The 18,293-nt window shown below is 45.6% G+C and overlaps 1 protein-coding gene across 4 annotated transcripts in view; it reads right to left on the bottom strand.

The window, feature by feature from the left end:
• The window catches only part of RAD50 (RAD50 double strand break repair protein), an 88,537-nt gene that overhangs the window by 57,220 nt on the left and 13,024 nt on the right, over positions 1 to 18,293 (bottom strand). For all 4 annotated transcript variants that reach the window (XM_053297307.1, XM_053297306.1, XM_053297305.1 and 1 more), the window contains 4 exons: positions 17,220 to 17,385; positions 12,085 to 12,278; positions 2,527 to 2,733; positions 250 to 432 (listed from right to left, as the gene is read on the bottom strand). In XM_053297307.1, coding sequence (XP_053153282.1) covers positions 250 to 432; positions 2,527 to 2,733; positions 12,085 to 12,278; positions 17,220 to 17,385 — 750 coding nt within the window. The remainder of the gene's footprint in view (positions 1 to 249; positions 433 to 2,526; positions 2,734 to 12,084; positions 12,279 to 17,219; positions 17,386 to 18,293) is intronic.

Here is an 18,293-nt window from a genome sequence, read left to right as displayed (position 1 = left end):
CTGGTTCAAGGCAAGCCACAGTTTGTCATTTCATACTAACCAGGAAGTTATTGTTCGTGCCAGCTTTACAATTCACAATTGGAAACTATGGTTTGACACTGGTTTCCAATCCAAATCAACGCAGAGCAAGCACAAACCATAGCTATTCTTGACTGACTGACTCTGGTTCAAGTCAGAACCTATTATTTTAATGCTCAACATACGAAAGAGCCAAGAGAAAATTAGCTGAGCCAAGAGAAAATGCACTACCTTATCTTTCTTCAGCATGTCCATTTGGGTTATTATTGAAGTATTCAAGTTCAGCTGTTCCATCTCTTTATCTAATTTCCGAAGAACAGTGTCCAAACTTGTCTTCTCTTTTTGAAGTCCTTGTATTTCTGTTTCTAAGGCTTCTACATTGCTGTTCTTCTGAGCTTCATCTAGCTCATGTTTCTAAACAGAGAAAGTCAAACAGAATTTTTAACAGTTAAGAAAAATTCCATATATACATACATACAGTGGGGCAAGATTGGAATAGTACCTTTAGCTATCTTTTCTAGTTGTGTGTTTAGAATTCATTAAATAGATTTTTTTTAGGTTTTTTGTTAATATAGAACACAATGTATTGGGTGCTGATCATGATCAGCCTCTGCTACTTACAAGGAGTCATTTAAAACAGACTCCTGCAGCCACATCCACTGAACTCTGTTGGCAAGTTTACTGTACTCAGTCAGTTTTGCATTAATTGTACTGTTGATTTTAAAAGATCACAAACAGATATGGTATTTTTATCTTCACCTTTTTGATGATTGGGTGAATTGAGAATATCTTTTGACCGAGAAGAAAGGATTTAATGGAAATTTGGGTCTTTTTCTTAGACCTCAGGGTTTTGATAAAATTTAATTAATTCTATCTAAGATAATAACCAGTTTACTTTATTTGATTCTGTTTTAGGAATATATTTTTGGTCAGTTGGGAGATAAGTATGACAACCTAACCACACTCTTTTCTTAAAGGGATATGTGCAAGTATATATTGTTGCTATAGAAGAAATATATATTTGCATTGGGACATATGAACAAGTACAATATGGAACTACACAAGTAGTCTTTAGGGCAATGTGTGGTTGTTAATTATATTTTTGATTAATAATAATGATTATGCTCTTCCCATTTAGTTATATATGAATTTTTAAGCCCAAATAATCGGGATGTGCCCGGAACCGCTCCTCCACGTTTCGGAGGCGGCAGGGATGCTCCCTTAAGGGCGGGGGAAGGTGCACTTACCCCTCCTGCCGCATTTCCCCTGCTGGCGCTCTGTTGTATCAAAGCCCCTTGGGGCAGCAGTGTACCTCCTTGCTGCCCCGCTGCCATCCTCGGCTGGAAGTACCGGGCACGCATGCGTGTGCATGCCCAGCAGATGGGCACGTGCGCCTGGTACTTCCGGCCGAGGACAGCAACGGGGCAGCAGGGAGGTACGCTGCCGCCCCAAGGGGCTTTGATACAACAGAGTGCTGGCAGGGGAAATGCAGCAAGAGGAGTAAATGCACCCTCACCCTCCCTTAAGGGAGCACTTCCGCCGCCTCCAAAATCCAAAACGGCCCTGGTGGCTGAAACGTTTTGGAGGCTTCTATAATGTCCTCCAAAACGTTTCGGGCTCAAGTCTACCAAATAACTTAAGAGAAGAGATTAACCTGCATGTGCTTCCACTTTCTTATTGAACTTTAAATTTATATAAAAATTAGAAGAGAATTCAGAGGTTTGAGACCCATTTATGGTTAAATTATACTAAAGGAGTGATTGACACAGAGAATTTAAAAGAATGACTACAAGGCAGGTCAGAAGAAGATTATGAAATTATGGATAATATAGAGGAACTTTTTTCATTAGATTTTAAACTCTTCAACAACAGTTTTGATACCACTAAAGCAGGGGTGGGGAACCTTGGCCCTCCAGCTGTTTTTGAACTATAACTCCCACCATCCCCAGTCACAATTGGATGGTGGGAGTTGTAGTTCAAAAACAGCTGGAGGGCCAAGGTTCCCCACCCCTGCACTAAAGGAAGTGCAACTACAAAATTATATGAAGTCAGAAACTGTGCATAGACTACCAAAATTGAAGCAGAAGTATGATGCAATGAAACGTGTAAATCAATGGTTCCCAACTTTTTTTTAAAAAGTGTACCCCCTCTGTCACAAACCTTCAGCTCGAACGAGAAAGAATGAATGTGTACACACACACATACACAGAAATTTAAATGTCATAGTTATTATGAGATAGGCTACTCCAGACACTGGCTTATATCCAGACTAAGTTACTCATGGCCCAACCCACTTCTTCTGTGTTCATAGCCTTTACACAGCATCACATCTGCAAGAGGCTAGGACTTGCAATAATACATAAGATTTTTTAAGAGAAAGGAATGTTGATTGATTATGGCACTCATATATGTAATTATTTAATACACAACTAGATATGGCTATTTACATCCCCATTAATTAAATTAATCCCCATTAATTAAATTTCCCCATAGAAATTTAAATCTTACTGCTTTGGCAAGTTCCTGATCTAGCTCCAAGAGCCTATCTGAGGACCCTTCAAGTTGATTCAATTCATGTTTCATATTTTTCACTTCAATATGCTTTTTATTTTGGATGTCTGTCTTTAGGTCAATGGTTCTTTCGAGTCCAGTTTTTTTGTCTCTTATTTCATCTATTTGCTGTTGCTTCATTGTTTCCTTCTCTCCAAACTCTCTCTGAAAAGAGAAATAAAAGCTAGTTACACAAAGATTATGTCCTAAGTATAATTTATTGGGGGAGTCAGTCTGATAAAATCATTGGGATCAAACTTACAAATGTGCTTAGGATGAAGTTGTAAGTCAATTTAGCAGTATTATTTTGTAATCTCCCCATCCACAAACACAAAAGAAAATGCTTGTCCAATAAACACATTTCCTTCATTCTGTGCAGAAGCATCTTCATCTTCCGAATGTTGAACAATGGTCTCTGTTAACTTTGCACGGGATTGCTGGCAAAACAGAGCATTAGTCACTTGCCGTGAAGGCTTCTTATGGTTGCTGCAGTCAAGGAATCTCATTGGGTTATCCCCGTCACGTGTTCCTGGTCAGGACTATGTAAAATAACTAACAGAAAGCCTTTTAGAGCCCGACGGGGATGACCCCGCCCAGTTCTTATAGACCGAGTTAGCATAAGAGAAGGTACATCCAAAACAGATATAACATACTATACAGAATATAGACTAGATAGAAAACAGGTAGCCAACATTAAGGCAGTGTAACCCACTTGTAACATAACATAGAAACAAGACAGGATTTGGGCTCTAACAACTTTTCCCATACCTATCATAATACGTCATTCTCCTAGAGTAGAGCAAGGATATATCTATATGTATTAGCCGGGTGGGCCGAGATGCCTTGACTGCAACAACCATAAGAAGCCTTCACGGTAAGTGACCAATGCTCCATTCTCGGTTGCTGCAATCAAGGCATCTCATTGGGACATACCAAAGCCGTACGTCTCCGGGAGGGAACCCACATCTTGCTCTACTCCTGGGGAAGCACTCTCTGGAGAACCCGCCTCCCAAAGGCCGCCTGCGTGGAGGCATATAGGTCCAATTTGTAATGTTTGATAAATATGGATGGATTCTTCCAAACTGCTGCCTGAACAGGGGCATTGGTTGCGAAGGCCGCTGAAGTTGCAGTCGACCTGGTAGAATGAGCTACTATGTTCTGAGGTGGACGAACGTGCTGAACCTCATATGCAAGAGAAATGCAGGCTCTGATCCATCTTGCAATTGTCCTTGAAGACACTGCCTCTCCAATAGAGGCCAGTAGATAGGATACAAATAGTGCATCTGTCTTCCGAAAGCTGGCTGACCATGCGATATATTTCTTTAAGCAGCGACGGACATCCAGCTTAAGCCACAATTTCTCCTGAGGATGTGTTGGATGTGGGCAAAAAGATGGCAAATATACATCTTGCGATATGTGGAAGTCAGATAACACTTTTGGGTGGCTGAACGGGTCTGGAATTAGGCGTACAGCATCCTCTGAGATTATACAATAGGGTTTGTGAATTGACAGCACCCTCAACTCTGACACTCGCCTTGCCAAAGTCATAGCCACCAGAAAGGCTAGTTTAATTGACAGCAGTCTCAACAGTATTGACCTAATTGGTTCAAATGAGGAGTGCTGTAGTGCCTTCAGTACCATGTTCAAATTCCACACCGGGAACTGGTGTGCCACTGGTGGTGATAAGAGAGTCACCCCTTTGAGAAAACACTTCAGTAATCGATGTCCAATTGATGTCTTTGAAGATCCCCGATATGAACGACACAAGGGAGGCTGCCTGTCTCCTCAGTGTGTTCAGTCTCAACCCCTTATCTAGGCCTTCCTGGAAGAATTGTAAGAAGTGGTTAAGGTTTGCCTGCCCCTTGGCAATATGGTGATGGCAAGACCAACATAGAAACGCCCTCCAGATGTATTGGTACACTCGATTTGTCGATGAGCGATGAGAGGCAAGAATGGTGGATGCCACCTTTTCTGTCACAACCTGCCTGTTCAGCAGCCACCACTCAGTCTCCATGTGGCTAGCTGAAACCAGGCTGGGTTCGGGTGTTGGACTGGTCCTTGTAGTAACAGGTCCAGTGTGACTGGCAGATGCCACAGCTTGTCTATGCTGAGGGATATCAGATCGGCGAACCACGGTCATCTTGGCCAATAGGGGGCTACGAGAATGACCTCCACTTCTTGTTCCCTTATGCGCCTTAATACGCGAGCCATCAATGGAATTGGAGGAAAGGCATACAGTACATCTCATGGCCACTGGCTGGACAGGGCATCCGTCCCCACCGCCGACTGACAAGGGAACCTGGTGATGAAGCGTGGTAACTTCGCGTTGAGAGGTGTCGCAAATAGATCCAGGCAAGGGCGTTCCCACCTGTGGCCTAGTTGTTCGAACACATGATGGTTTAGTGCCCATTCCCCTGGCAGAAGGTCCCCTCTGCTGAGCCAATCAGCAATCGAGTTCAGGTCTCCCTGCACATGGTGGGCTGCAATTGATTTCAGATGACATTCTGCCTAAGACATCAGAAGCACTGACTCCTGATATAAGGATCTTGACCTCGTGCCCCCTTGCCTGTTTACATGTGCTTTGGCCGTGGTATTGTCCGTTTTTATCAAGACATCCTGGCCCATCACATGAGGCAGAAGGTTGAGCAGGGACAGTCGAATGGCTCTCAACTCCAGCCAGTTTATTGAATGTGCTCGCTCCTCCAGAGTCCACTTCCCCTGAACAGAGTACTGATGACAGTGGGCTCCCCAACCTCTGTTGCTGGCATCCGTCGTCACAACAGTCCTTGGGAACTCTAGAAATCTCTTCCCCATGGATAGATTGTTGGGGGAGCTCCACCAGCGAAGAGACATCCAGACTTTGGACGGCATGTGTACCATTATGTTCCGTTTCCTTGAGATGAATGATTGGAACAGCAAAAGGAAACACTGTAGGTCCCTGAGGTGGAACGTCGCCCAAGGTACTGCCTCCAAGGTGGGCACCATTAGGCCCAGAAGCCTTGCTAGGGATAGCACTGGTGTCTCCCATGCATGGAATGCCATCTTTGCTTCTGAGATCAGGGTCTGAATTCTGTCCTCCAGCAGAAAAAGTCGATCTAGCATGGTATCTGTAATGACCCCTAGATGTGAGAGCCTGTTGGAAGGTATCAGGTGGTTTTTCTTTTCGTTTATTAAGAAACCATGCTGTTTCAAGGTAGACAGGGTCACCGCTAGTTCGGATGCTGCTGCCTCTGGAGACCTTGATTTCACGAGCAAATTGTTCAAAAAGGCAAAAACGTGAATGCCCTGTAGTCGCAGGTGTGCCATCATGGGTGCCAGGACCTTTGTGAAGACCCTGGGGGCCGAGGACAGGCCGAATGGGAGGGCCTTGTATTGATAGTCGACCCCCGCGTATTTGAAGTGTAGATAACGTCTGCTTTTTGGATGAATTGGGATATGTAGATAGGCTTCTTTTAAGTCGATATAAGAGAGCAGGTCTCCGTGGTGAAGACCCTCCGTGATGGAACGCAGGGATTCCATGTGGAACCTTTGTGGACGCATGCTCTTGTTCAGGTGTTTCAAGTCCAGAACAGCTTTTTTGGACCCGTCTCTTTTGGGGACAGTGAACAGAATAGAATAAACATCCCTCCACACCTGAGAAGGAGGAACTCTCTCTACCACCCCTATTGCCAGAAGATGTTGAATGGCTGAATTTATGTCTGCATGTTTGGAAAAACAATGAGAGCAGGGGGTAGGAAGGAACCTTGGACGAGGAAGGGAGTTCATTTCTATTCTGTAACCTGACTTGATCATTTCCAGTACCCATTTGTCTGCTATAGTCTGCTCCCAGATGTGAAAATTTTTTGAAAGGCGTCCCCCGAGTGCAGGCATTCCTGCATCAGAACTGCTGTTTTCCTTGTTGTTTTCCCTGGTTGAACTATTGCCCGTTTCCAAAATTCTTGGTAGGAAAATGCTGGCGAGACCAGGCTCCCCTCTGCGACCTGAAGTCTCTGTCACGTCCTCTGAATGCAGGACGAAAGGAACGAAATGGCTGGAATGGTCTTCGGAATGTAGGTTTATCCCCTTTCTTAGGTGCAGTTGGCATTGCCTTTCTTTTGTCTTTCGACTCCACCAGCACATCCTTAAGGGCTGCTTCTCCAAAAAGTTTGGAACTATTGTAAGGCACTGCTGACAGATTTGCCTTTGAAGTAACATCCGCTTGCCAACGCTTAAGCCACAGGTGGCGTCTGCCCACCACCGTGGCCGCAGATGCTCTAGTGGAGAAACGAAGAGAGTCCAAAGTGGTATCTGCCACAAACGCCTGGGCCTGTTGGAGCTTCACCAATTGCTGCCTTAGGCATCCTGGGTCAGTTGGGGTCTCATTGAGCAGGTCATTAAGCCACAATAAACTGGCCCACCATAGATGCTGCTGCAGCGGATCGCGTTGCTAGAGATGAATTGTCATGCACGCATCTAAAAGCAAATTCTGCCTTTTTTCCCCGACAGGTCTTTCAAAGATGCTTCCCCATCTCGTGGGATCAAGGACCCAGTGACCAGCTGGACGATTGGTGCATCGGTGCTGGGAGTTTTGAGCATGTCAGTAATCTCTTGCTGGAATGAGTAAAATTGCGTAGTCACTGGAATAGCCTTTTTGTTCAATGCAGGCATAGCCCACTCTTCTTTAATTGTCTCTGTAAAGCAATCTGGCATAGGTAGCAACATATCACGTGGCTTAGGCTTAGGAAACACTAAGTCCCCTTTGTGAGTAGGTTCAGTATCTAGTTTAGACTGTAGTCCAATGGTAGTGAGGACCTTAGTCATAAGTGGATTAAAATCCTCTGGGGTAAAGAGGCGCTGTGACACCTGAGTCAGTTCTAAGTCCTCCGCCCCAGACCACTCCTCATCCTCCTTATCGGGGTGAAGGTCCTGATCTGGATCCTGTCCACCTCCACCCATGGCCCCAATATCACCAGTGGTATCTACATCCTGAATGGGCACTAACTTTTCTATTGTCTTAGTTGCCCTGGGTCTAATCTCCTTGGGGGTAGGATCCCGATTCCTTCCCCGAAAGATCTGAGGAATGAATTAGTATAGATTTTTTTTAATGCTTCTTTTTTGCTTTTAAGTGCTTTTTCTTGTGCTTGGCCTTTTTAGGTGAAGGTGCCAGGGAACTGGATTCAGAAGAAGCTTCTGAGGACGAGGAAGTACGCCTAAGACTTTTTTGCCTTGCTTGTGGGCTTTAATTGGAAAACTGTGTCTATAATGGCGTTTTTCAGCCAAGCTTGCCACTCTGGTGGCACAGTTCTGGAAACAGCCTGTGAAACCGATAGCTTCATTGAGCTAGCTTGTCCAGACCCCCCTTCCCCATGGTCAGAGCTCACCACACTTAAGTCCGGTTGTTCTCTGCTGCTCTGCTCCTCAGCTTGCAGAATTTTGGCGGGCTTTTCAGCGATCTTTTTCTCGTGGCCACCATTTTGTCTCCCCTCAGAATCGCTCTTTTATGCCGCCATTATTGCACCTCCGATCATTGCCTTTATCTCAGCTTGTGTGGGGGGAGGTTTTGCAAGGGGTCTGGCAGTGCCCACTTTCAATCTGGCAGTTAAAAGATCGAACGCGGCTTGCCCCTCAAGCCGCCGCGTTGCTGCTGAAGAGAGCGCCGCAGCAGTGGTCAGTGGCGGCTCGCATTCGTGCTCCACTTCTGTAGCTGCCCAGGTCTGACTGCTTGACAGCGGGAATAATGCTGGGGCCTCTCGCTCTGCCCACTTGGATGGTCGAATGACCGCCAAGAAAGGAACAGGGAGGTGGGAGACTTTCACTGGGGCCAGATAGCTAACGAGCGGGGGAAGCAATCCAGGCGCCCTTTTCCCTTTCGGGAACTATGGTTTCACCTGCCCAGCCGGTACTAAAATGTTCAAAACCCTCCCTGCATGCTCCATACACCAGAGACAGAACGGGGGTAAGGAGGGATGGAGGGGAACGAGGAAAACCACAAACACGACAAATACCATTTTTTTAAAAAAAAATTAAGACAAATAGGAGACAACTTACAGGGATGGAAGGAGAGGAAGAAGAATATCAGACACAAAATGGGCGAAGAATAAGCATAAGAATCTAGACACAAGAGAGAGAAAACCCTGCCAGGAGCAACACAGGACTATAAGAACTGGGGTGGGGTCATCCCCGTCGAGCTCTAAAAGGCTTTCTATTAATTATTTTACATAGTCCTGCTGAGGAGCACGTGATGGGGATAACCCAATGAGATGCGTTGATTGCAGCAACCGAGAAACCAGGGTTCCTGTATGGCTAAGTTCAGTATCTCCGGGAACCAGACTCTCCTGATCCAGTATGTAGCTATGAGAATCATGGCCACTTTGTCCAGGCACACCCTGGGTAGGAGCTGGCTTATCACTGGTACTGGAGGGAAGACAAAGTAGAGTTGGGTATCATGGGTTTAACAGAGTGTCGACTGTCGCCACTCCCTGACTGGGGAATCTGCTGAAAAATCTCTCCATCTTGGCAGTGCTCAGGGAAGCAAACAGATCCACTTGTGGGTGACTTGGGGATTGATGTTACACTCTGCTGGATTGATGTCCTGTCTGCTGAGCCAATCCGCTTGGAAGTTGGGAGTCCTCTTGATGTGGTGCACCCACAGGGAGGAAGGATTTGATTCTGCCCACTGGAGAAGGAGGGTGTCTTCTTGTTGATTAGGAAGCCATGCTGTGCCAGTGTTTGTATTGTCATGTCTATGTGCCTGTAAGATTTGGGGCCCTTATCAGGAGATAGTCCACGTAAGCAAGGATTCTGATCCCCTTTTACCTTAGATAGACTAACAGAGGTGCCAGAATCTTTCTGAAAACTCTTGGCACCGATGAAAGGCTGAATGGCAGGGCCTTGAGTAATGATAATGGATTCCTCCGTAGTAAAAGCGAAGGAAGGGATGGCTTATAGGATGTATGGGGATGCATAGGTATAACTCAGTGAGGTCTATCAAGGCTAGGTAGTCCCATGTTGAAGGGAGGCTACCATAGAGTATAGTGTCTCCATCTTGAACTTCTTTCGCCTGATGAACTTGTTCAGAAATTTTAGGTCTAGTACGGCTCTGAGAGGTCCACTTTTTTTTGGTAGTGTGGAAAAAATAGACCCTTCTGCCCCACTGAGCCCGAGGTACCTTCTCTATCAGTCTTATTTCCAGAAGGTGATGAATCACCTGTAGCAGCTCCAAATGTTTGTGATGAGTGAGAGCAGAGGGGTCCTCAGGAATCTGTCTGGGGAGGAGTCATGAATTCTACCTTGTACCCATGAAGAATGGCCTGTAGAACTCATAGATTGGAGGTAGAGGCTTCCCAAGCATGAAAGTGCTTGCACAACTGGCCCCCAACTATGGGCGGACACGGGTCAGGACTGTTTAGGTGCTCCGCTCCGGTTGATGAAGGGGGCAGGTGTTCTGGGCTCCTTGTTTAAGCCTGTACCAGTAAGGTCTTTGTTACCTATTGTCCTTGCCCCTGGGCCAGTAAGCGGTTCTGAAAGAACGAAAGGGCCTCCTATATTGTCTCCTGTCATCTTTGTGGGTGGAGGGAAGGGCCTTTTTTTTTGTCCTTCGTCTCAATTAACTTCTCTAAAGGAGTTGTCTCCATCCTTAGGGAGCACTGCACCAGATAGGAGTGCCACTACAGGAGCATCTGTGGGAGAACCCTTTGGAAGTTCTGCGGCTTTGAATGGAATAAAATTTGGTGGCTGTTGGACTAGACCAGGGATTCTCAAACTTGGGTCTCAGTGGCCTTTGGTTGGGGATTATGGGAGTTGAAGTCCAATAACACCCGAGGACCCAAGTTTGAGAATCACTGGACTAGACTTTTTGTTTGAAGCCAGAGTGGACCATTTTTTGTTTTACTGTGTCTACAAAGAGCTCCGGGAAGGGGACATTATTGTCCCTGGCTTTCAGTTTTGGGGAAAACAGTGGCCCTTTTGGAGGGGACTGTTTCTCTTGGGCTGTAAATAGCTGTAAGCCTAGGGTAGAAGTTGCCTTATTTAACAGATGGTTTTCCGCTGGAGGAAAATGCCTCTGAGAAGTAGCAAATGAATCATCATTTTGGTCATCAGACCATTCCTCATCCTCTTTAGAGTTGTGTTCCACCTCAGAGTCTCCTAATGGAGAGTGAGGTGTAGGATGCGTGTCTACAAGGATGGCAAGGGAGTTAGGTTCCAGGTCTAGGCCCCCCTGGATCTGCCCCTTAGGGGTACATTAGGATGGGGTCAGGAGAATCACTGTCAGATAAGTTAGAAGAATGCTTATGCCCTTTCACCTTATGTGATTTAGAATGTCTCCCCCCACCCCAATTAGATCTCCTGGGGGCTGGGCTAAAGGAAGAGGAAGAAGACTCCCTCCTTCTGCATTTCTGCTTCCCCACTTTTGAAGACCTCTTCTGCTTTAATGACTGGGAGAGCATTTTTTAAATCATGTCTGCCAGGCAAGTGAAATCTCACTATTTAGTTCATATTAGGTGCTATGAGGTTCACAGAATTGTTCCCCATTGGGACTGGGGGAATTGGCTGGGTTAAATCTAAGGGAGAATTCCATAGATCGCAAAATTGCAGACACTGAGGCGGAAGCTGAGAAAGGCAGAGCTCCCGGGGGGGGGGGCGAGTAGGCCTCGCTGTGTCCTCTGTAGGGCCTCTGCTGGGCTCGGGCCCCACAGGATGGAAGTTGCAGAAGGGCCCACGGAGGAAGTTGCCAAAATGTCTGAAAGACCCACTTCTGGGTTGGGCCAATCATGGGGGCAGGGGGAGCAATGAAGAGGGCCTGGTGGTGCTCAGTGCACACGAAGGCCATTTGGGTGGGAAATCAGAGTGGTTCCTTCCTTTTGGCAGCAAAACATTCTGAATTGGCGGTCCCCATCTTTGCATCCTGTAGAGAAGGGTTGAGGGAGAATTCAGGGATAGAAGGAAGGAGTGAAAAGAGAAATAAAGATCCCACCCCCCCAGTGTGTGTGTGTGTGTGTGTGTGTGTGTGTGTGTGTGTGTGTAACAAGAAGAACTTGCATTTTGGGTGGTATAAAAATGTGATAGATAGATAGATAGATAGATAGATAGATAGATAGATAGATAGATAGATAGATAGGAGAAAAGAGGGGGGAAATATAAGACATTAAAAGACTGAGGAAGAGAGGTAAAGGCCTTGGAGAGGAATGGAGAGAAGGCTGTCTCTGGAACAGGATACAGGACAACAGAAACTGGGTTGGCCTATCCTTCCCAGGCTCTTAAAGCTTTTCAGTTCATTAGCATAGTCCAGCCTCTGGAGCACATGGGAAGGATAACTCGCAGGAGATGTCCTCCTTCAGCAGCAGAGAATGTACAACACACATGCCAACACCTCAATCCTAAATTTATTTGGAAGTCCCACTTATTCCAATATAACTTAGCTTGAACCAATGTTGTTTAAGTTCACATCCTGACACCACTATAGATTTAGAATGTAATCACTTTATATTGTGTCATATTGACTGACCCTTTAGTGAGAATAAGAATGGAAATATTTACCATCAACTGATTGGCAGCTTCCATGTCTTTGTCCTGTCTTTCCTTCACAAGTCTGTGAAAACTGCTAATCTGCCTTTCATTAAAAGGTGCTCTTTCAAACCCTTCTAATTCCAACTGAGCTGCCAAAGACTGAATTAGTGAATCCCTGGTTCTAATATTCTGTTGGTGACGATCTGCTTGTAGCTGAAGACGACCTTCACAGATAAAAACAAATTTTAAAAATGTGTTTAAACCTCATTGTTTAGTACTCAAGAACAAGGATTTACAATTGTATTTATTCTAAAAGCTACAAAAGATTCAACCTAATTTTAAATGGAAACTTCCACTTCATGCATTCAAACACACCTGCAAATTATTATTGACTGTATTGATATACATTGCCTTCAAGCAAGGTGGATAAAAATCAATGATTTTTTAAAAATAAATAAATAAAATTAATTTAAATTGGATTTTTAAAATTCAGATTTTTTAAATAAAATGCTCTTTGAGGGGAAAAATCTATCTAAATATAGTTTTCTATTTAAAATACATTATAGTCCAAAGGTATTCATCATGAAATAAGGATTAGTTTTTAATTATGTAGCATGAGGCTGTATATATGCAATGTTTAAATTTTTTGGTAAATGAATTCCATTAATGCATTCACAATGTCATGCGCTTCCAGAGGTTTCTGTAAGATTATTTTGGGCAATTTTTCTATCTAGAAGAGGATCAAAAATGAAACCTTCATCTGGTTGTAAATATTAAGATTATACCAGCAAGAATGAGTCTTTATGTAAATAAACATGATTTAAATCTAGTCTGACTAGTGATTTAAATCGTGATTTAAATCATGATTTAAATCGATTTGATTTAAATCAAATCCACCCTGCCTCCAAGTGACCAGATCTCTCATATGCAGTTTATCTTCAGCATGAGTCTGGCCCTTCAAAGAGAAAAATCCAATCAGAATCCTTAATTCAGCAATGAGTGAGATCTTAGTACCCAGCATAAATGGCTGAGCCAGTCAAATCTGAGACCTCTTGCTTAACTGCACAACTCCCTTTATATAGAAGTTTAGAGCCAACTTGAGAGCCATAAACTTCTGAGTCACCTTGACCATTTGTGTTTGTTTAATACTGGGGGCTTATCTTCTCTTTCTGCATACCTTCTCTAGCATGGCCCAGAGCAGATGCATTTGGAATATTATACATTTCTTCCTTGTATTTGAAGAAGGTCCTTTGTATGGGTAAAACACACATCATGAGGGAGCAATTCTGCAAGTGGGAGAGCAATTTTGATTGCAAAAGACAGCCCACTGTATGCACCCTCTTCCAAGCACCACTGCTGTGTTCAGATTTGCCCTACTTCCCATTAACTCCATTTCAATTTTAAAAACAACACACCACACAAACACACCCAATGTCTAATCACAGGTCTTCAACATCATGTTTGGCCGCCAGTTAGAAAACAACTGGAGTCTTAATCACTGAACTTATGAGGCAAGAAAAGACAAATTGCTTCTCTGAAGTTGTCTCAAGACAAAAAAATATCAGCCAACACCTAGATTAGCACTGTGCTAGTGCAACAAGGGAAGGGGCACACTCTTAAGAGCTGTGCAAAGTTGCGGTCTTCCACAACCATTAGTGGAAGATCACAATCAATAAAAGGTTGTGAAGTGTGTCATACAAAGCAAGTTGTACAACAGGTTGCAACATGTTGATATCTTCTTCTACCATAAGAACTAGTTCCAAAGGTTCCTTGCTTTGCACAACATCACTACTCTATAGCCTTACACTAATACAACAGCATTATGCTAGCACAACACTAGTCGGGATGTAAGCCACCTTCTTTTGATTCTTCCTTTCTTTCTTGCGGTCTAATAATAGACATGCTTACTCAGAAATAATCTCCATGGCATTCAGGGGAACTTGCTCACACATCAAGAATAGTAGTCTTAACACAGTTCTAACACCACTTTTTTAAAAGCTTTTATATTGTTTTAAGGTTACAAGATTAAAAGATTTCAAAAATAATTAAATCCACTGTATATGGTCAGCCAGGCTAGTAAACACCAAGATGTTCTGGTAGGAGGAACTAACTAATTTCCTTTCACTATAATATTAATTGAGAATTGATTGATTGATTGATTAAGTGCTGTCAAGTCAGTGTCGACTCTTAGCAAGCACATAGATTCTCTCCAGGATTATCTGTCTTCAACTTGGCCTTGAAGGTGTCTCAGTGGTGCATTAATTGCTATTGTAATTACCATCTTCAAATTCACGTACTTTTTGTTGTTAAACACCAAATGCAATATGCAGGGTAAAGTAGTTGCCACTTGCCAGAGCCTCATCTGTAAGAACAGGATGCATCTTGCATAGGTGGGAGGATGGAAATGAGATAATTTCTCGTTTACTCGGCGGTACTCTGTTGAGGAGCAGGTGAGGGACTGTGGGCAGGGAGGTGGAGTGGCTGTGTTCTGTAAGAACAACATCTCCCTTACCAGGATCCCTGTTGGAGTGTCAGACCATATCAAATGTGTGTACTTCAGTCTGGGGAATAGGGATAGATTGGGACTTCTGTTGGTGTACTGATCACCCCACTGCTCAACAGAGTCCCTGAGCTGACGGACTTGGTTTCAGGCTTGGTGTTGGAGTCCCCCAGGCTTGTGGTGGCGGTGGACTTCAGTGTTCATTTTGGGACCAATCTGTCCAGGGCAGCTCAGGAGTTCATAGCAGCCATGACGACTATCGGCCTATCTCAAGTGGTCTCGGGACTGACACACATTGCTGGTCACACGCTTGATCTGGTCTTTTACTCTCATCAGGGTAGTGTTCCTGTGGGTGGGGACTCCTGTGATTTCCCCATTGTCATGGATGGACCACCATCTGGTTAAGGATGGACTCACAATCACTTCCCATCTTCGCAGGGGTGAGCGACCTATTAGGATGGTCTGCCTGAGAAGGTTATTGGACCAAATAGGATTCCAAGAAGCCTTGGAGAGATTTAGTGTTGGCTTTGCTGGAGATCCTGTTGATGCCCTGGTAGAGAGCTGGAACAGCAAACTCACCAAGGCTGCAGACATGATCGCTCCTAAGCATCTTCTCCAACCCGCTTCAAAATTGGCCCCTTGGTATACGGAAGAACTATGAGAGCTAAAGTGGCAAGGTAGACGACTGGAGTGCAAGTGGAGAAAGACCCGACTCGAATCCAACAGATTGCAACATGGAGCAATCTGTGCAGGCAATATGTGCAGCAAAGAAGCGATTCTTTTCTGCTTGTATTGCATCCGCAAGTTCACGACCAGCAGAACTGTTCAGGGTTGTGAGAGGGCTAATACACTCTCCTCCTCCCTTGAATCAGAATCTGGAACCATCGATTACCCGCTGTGACTAGGGATGTGCACGGTCCGGAGAAGTCCGGACCGGCACCGAAGGGGGGCCTTGTTTTTAGGGCGGGGAGGGCTTGCTTAGCCCTCCCGCGTCCTTGCCCCCGCCAGCACCCGTATTTAACATTATAGGGGCGCTGGAAACCAGCCGCCCCCCCCGCCGCCGCCGCGAAATCACTCTTAAAAACATCCAGCCCTCCCTCCCTCCCAGCTAGCTGCCCGCCCGCCCCCCCACCCACCCACCCACCCACCCAGTCGCTCACCCGGTCGGTAGATACTAAGCGAGAGGAGCTCCGGCACAGAGCTCCTCTCGCTAGGAAGGCCTCCGGGAGAATGGTGGCTTGCGCGCGCATGCGCGCGCCGCAAACCACACCGTTCTCCGGAGGCCCGGTCTACCCGCCGGGAAAGGGCCGGGTAGACCGGGCCTCCGATCGCTGGGTAGACCGGGCCTCCGGCGATCGGAGGCCCGGTCTACCCAGCGATCGGAGGCCCGGTCTACCCGGCCCTTTCCCGGCGGGTAGACCGGGCCTCCGGAGAACGGCGTGGTTTGCGGCGCGCGCATGCGCGCGCGCGCGCAAGCCACCATTCTCCCGGAGGCCTTCCTAGCGAGAGGAGCTCTGTGCCGGAGCTCCTCTCGCTTAGTATCTACCGACCGGGTGAGCGACTGGGTGGGTGGGGGGGCGGGCGGGCAGCTAGCTGGGAGGGAGGGAGGGCTGGATGTTTTTAAGAGTGATTTCGCGGCGGCGGCGGTGGCGGCGGGGCGGCTGGTTTCCAGCGCCCCTATAATGTTAAATACGGGCGCTGGCGGGGGCAAGGAGGCGGGAGGGCTAAGCAAGCCCTCCCCGCCCTTAAAGATATACCCCCCACCCGGACCCGAACCAGCCCAGTCCGAACCGGTCCGGCAGTTCGGCCATTCTTTGGAATGGCCGCCGGACCGGTTCGGGCACACCACTAGCTGTGACTTATTTAATGAATGCTTTGTGGGGGGAAATTTTTCGTATTCAGGCCAACTTAGTCTCCACAATTACTTCAGTGTCTGATGTGGAGGTGTCCAGCAACTCCTCTTGTGTGGTTAGATTGGATCAGTTCCAGTTTATGACTCCTGAAGATGAAGATGAGCTGCTTGGAATGGTGCGGCCTCCCACCCTTGCCCAACATGGGAGATATTCCTGCCCAAAACCTTGGAGAGCCACTGCCAGGCAGTGAAGCCAATACTGAGCTAGATGGACCAAAGCTTTGACTCGGTAAAAGTCATAGGCTGTCATCCATGCACCGAGGGCAAAAGAATGCCATTTTGGAGTCCAAATGGTGCTTGGAACGTTTCAAGTGTTCCAACTAGGAACGGGATTGTTCCGTCCATGAGCTTGGAACAGGTCATTTGAAGAGCATTCTATTCTCAGCTCGGAAGACTTGAAACGGCCCCATTTTGCACATCCCTAGTACAAGTGTTGCTAGCTGAGATAACATGCTTTTTGGTACAAGTGTACAAAAAGCGTACTAGTGAGTGTTTGACTAAAATGTGGCAGGGTCAGATAAGATGGTGCTGGGCTCAATCCAGGCCACAGACCACAAGCAGGCTATCATTACTTTAACTGCTAAAAAATAGGATGCAAAATATTCTCAATTAAATGTGTAGAACTGTATGATTAATCAAAGTAGAAACACCACAAAATCTAGTTCTGTGAATAGTTCAATATACTGACACACACGCACACACATACTCTCCCACTTGCATTGTTGCAACTGCATGTTAGGCAGACTACTATACCTTGTTCAACTAACAGTTCTGATTTTTCCCTGTTAAACCTTTGACATTCCTTGTTAGCTCTTTCCAGTTCTCTCTGGCATTCTGTTAGTCTCCTCTCTTTTTCTCTCACTGTTTTCTGATGGTCTTGATACATATCTCTAAGCTGATCATCGGTTCCTTGAAAAACCTGAAAATTACAGTTGGGGGTGGGGGGGGGAGCTTTTGAAAACAATTTTCATATTTCATTGTGGGAGCTGAACAGCCAAACTAGACATGACATAGGAAATGAGATTAAGAGATCTTCCACTTTTAAAAAATCCAGTTAGCCACAGGCTGCTTTGAAGACTGGGAGGTGTGCTCCAGGAGAAGCTGTTTAACCATATTCTTCCTCCAGATGCAATTAGCTTAATTTATTAGACTGTTTTTATCCATGGATCCAATAGAAACTTTGGGGGGTGGGGGAAGATTAGATCTGGAAGAGGGCCAAGAAATGTGTTAAATTCCTTCCCATTCTTCAAAGCAGCCATCCGGGGCTGCTGATCCCCTACCCCCGCACCCCCAAAGCAGCAAACCCGAACCTACAGGCAATCCTAATCAGAATTTCTCCTTAAGGCTTCAAGCCAACAAACTGCAAGAAAGGAAATAAAGACCAAGAAAAGCTCCTATTTGCCTGACAGGCACTTTGTACATTAACCTAGGGATGTCTAAGGCTGACCTGCTGTGCATGAATGTATGGCCCCATGCACAGAAAAGCCGAGAGATTGCTGAAATACATACAACGTAGAGTGTTTTTTTCTTACTTCCCCACCCCAAAAGCATTACTTTAGACATGAATATTGAAATAGGAGAACACTGGACAAAGGCTTGCTCACCAGTAACCAATGTGTTTACCTAGCCCTATACATAAGTGATCACTGGAATGTACAAACATTACATTCTTACATTGTGTAAGAAATACAAACTGTAGTTGTTAAATTAATGTGGCTCACTAATCAACAATCATAAAGACTGTTGGTAGGACAGGGAGAAATCTATACTTCAATATGTAGCCAGCACGGATTTTACTCTGCAACTTAGAACCTGCTTCAGGGAAAC

Source organism: Hemicordylus capensis, chromosome 2, assembly GCF_027244095.1.
Source record: "Hemicordylus capensis ecotype Gifberg chromosome 2, rHemCap1.1.pri, whole genome shotgun sequence".
NCBI lineage: Eukaryota > Metazoa > Chordata > Lepidosauria > Squamata > Cordylidae > Hemicordylus > Hemicordylus capensis.
This window is presented reverse-complemented; position numbering and strand designations above follow the sequence as displayed.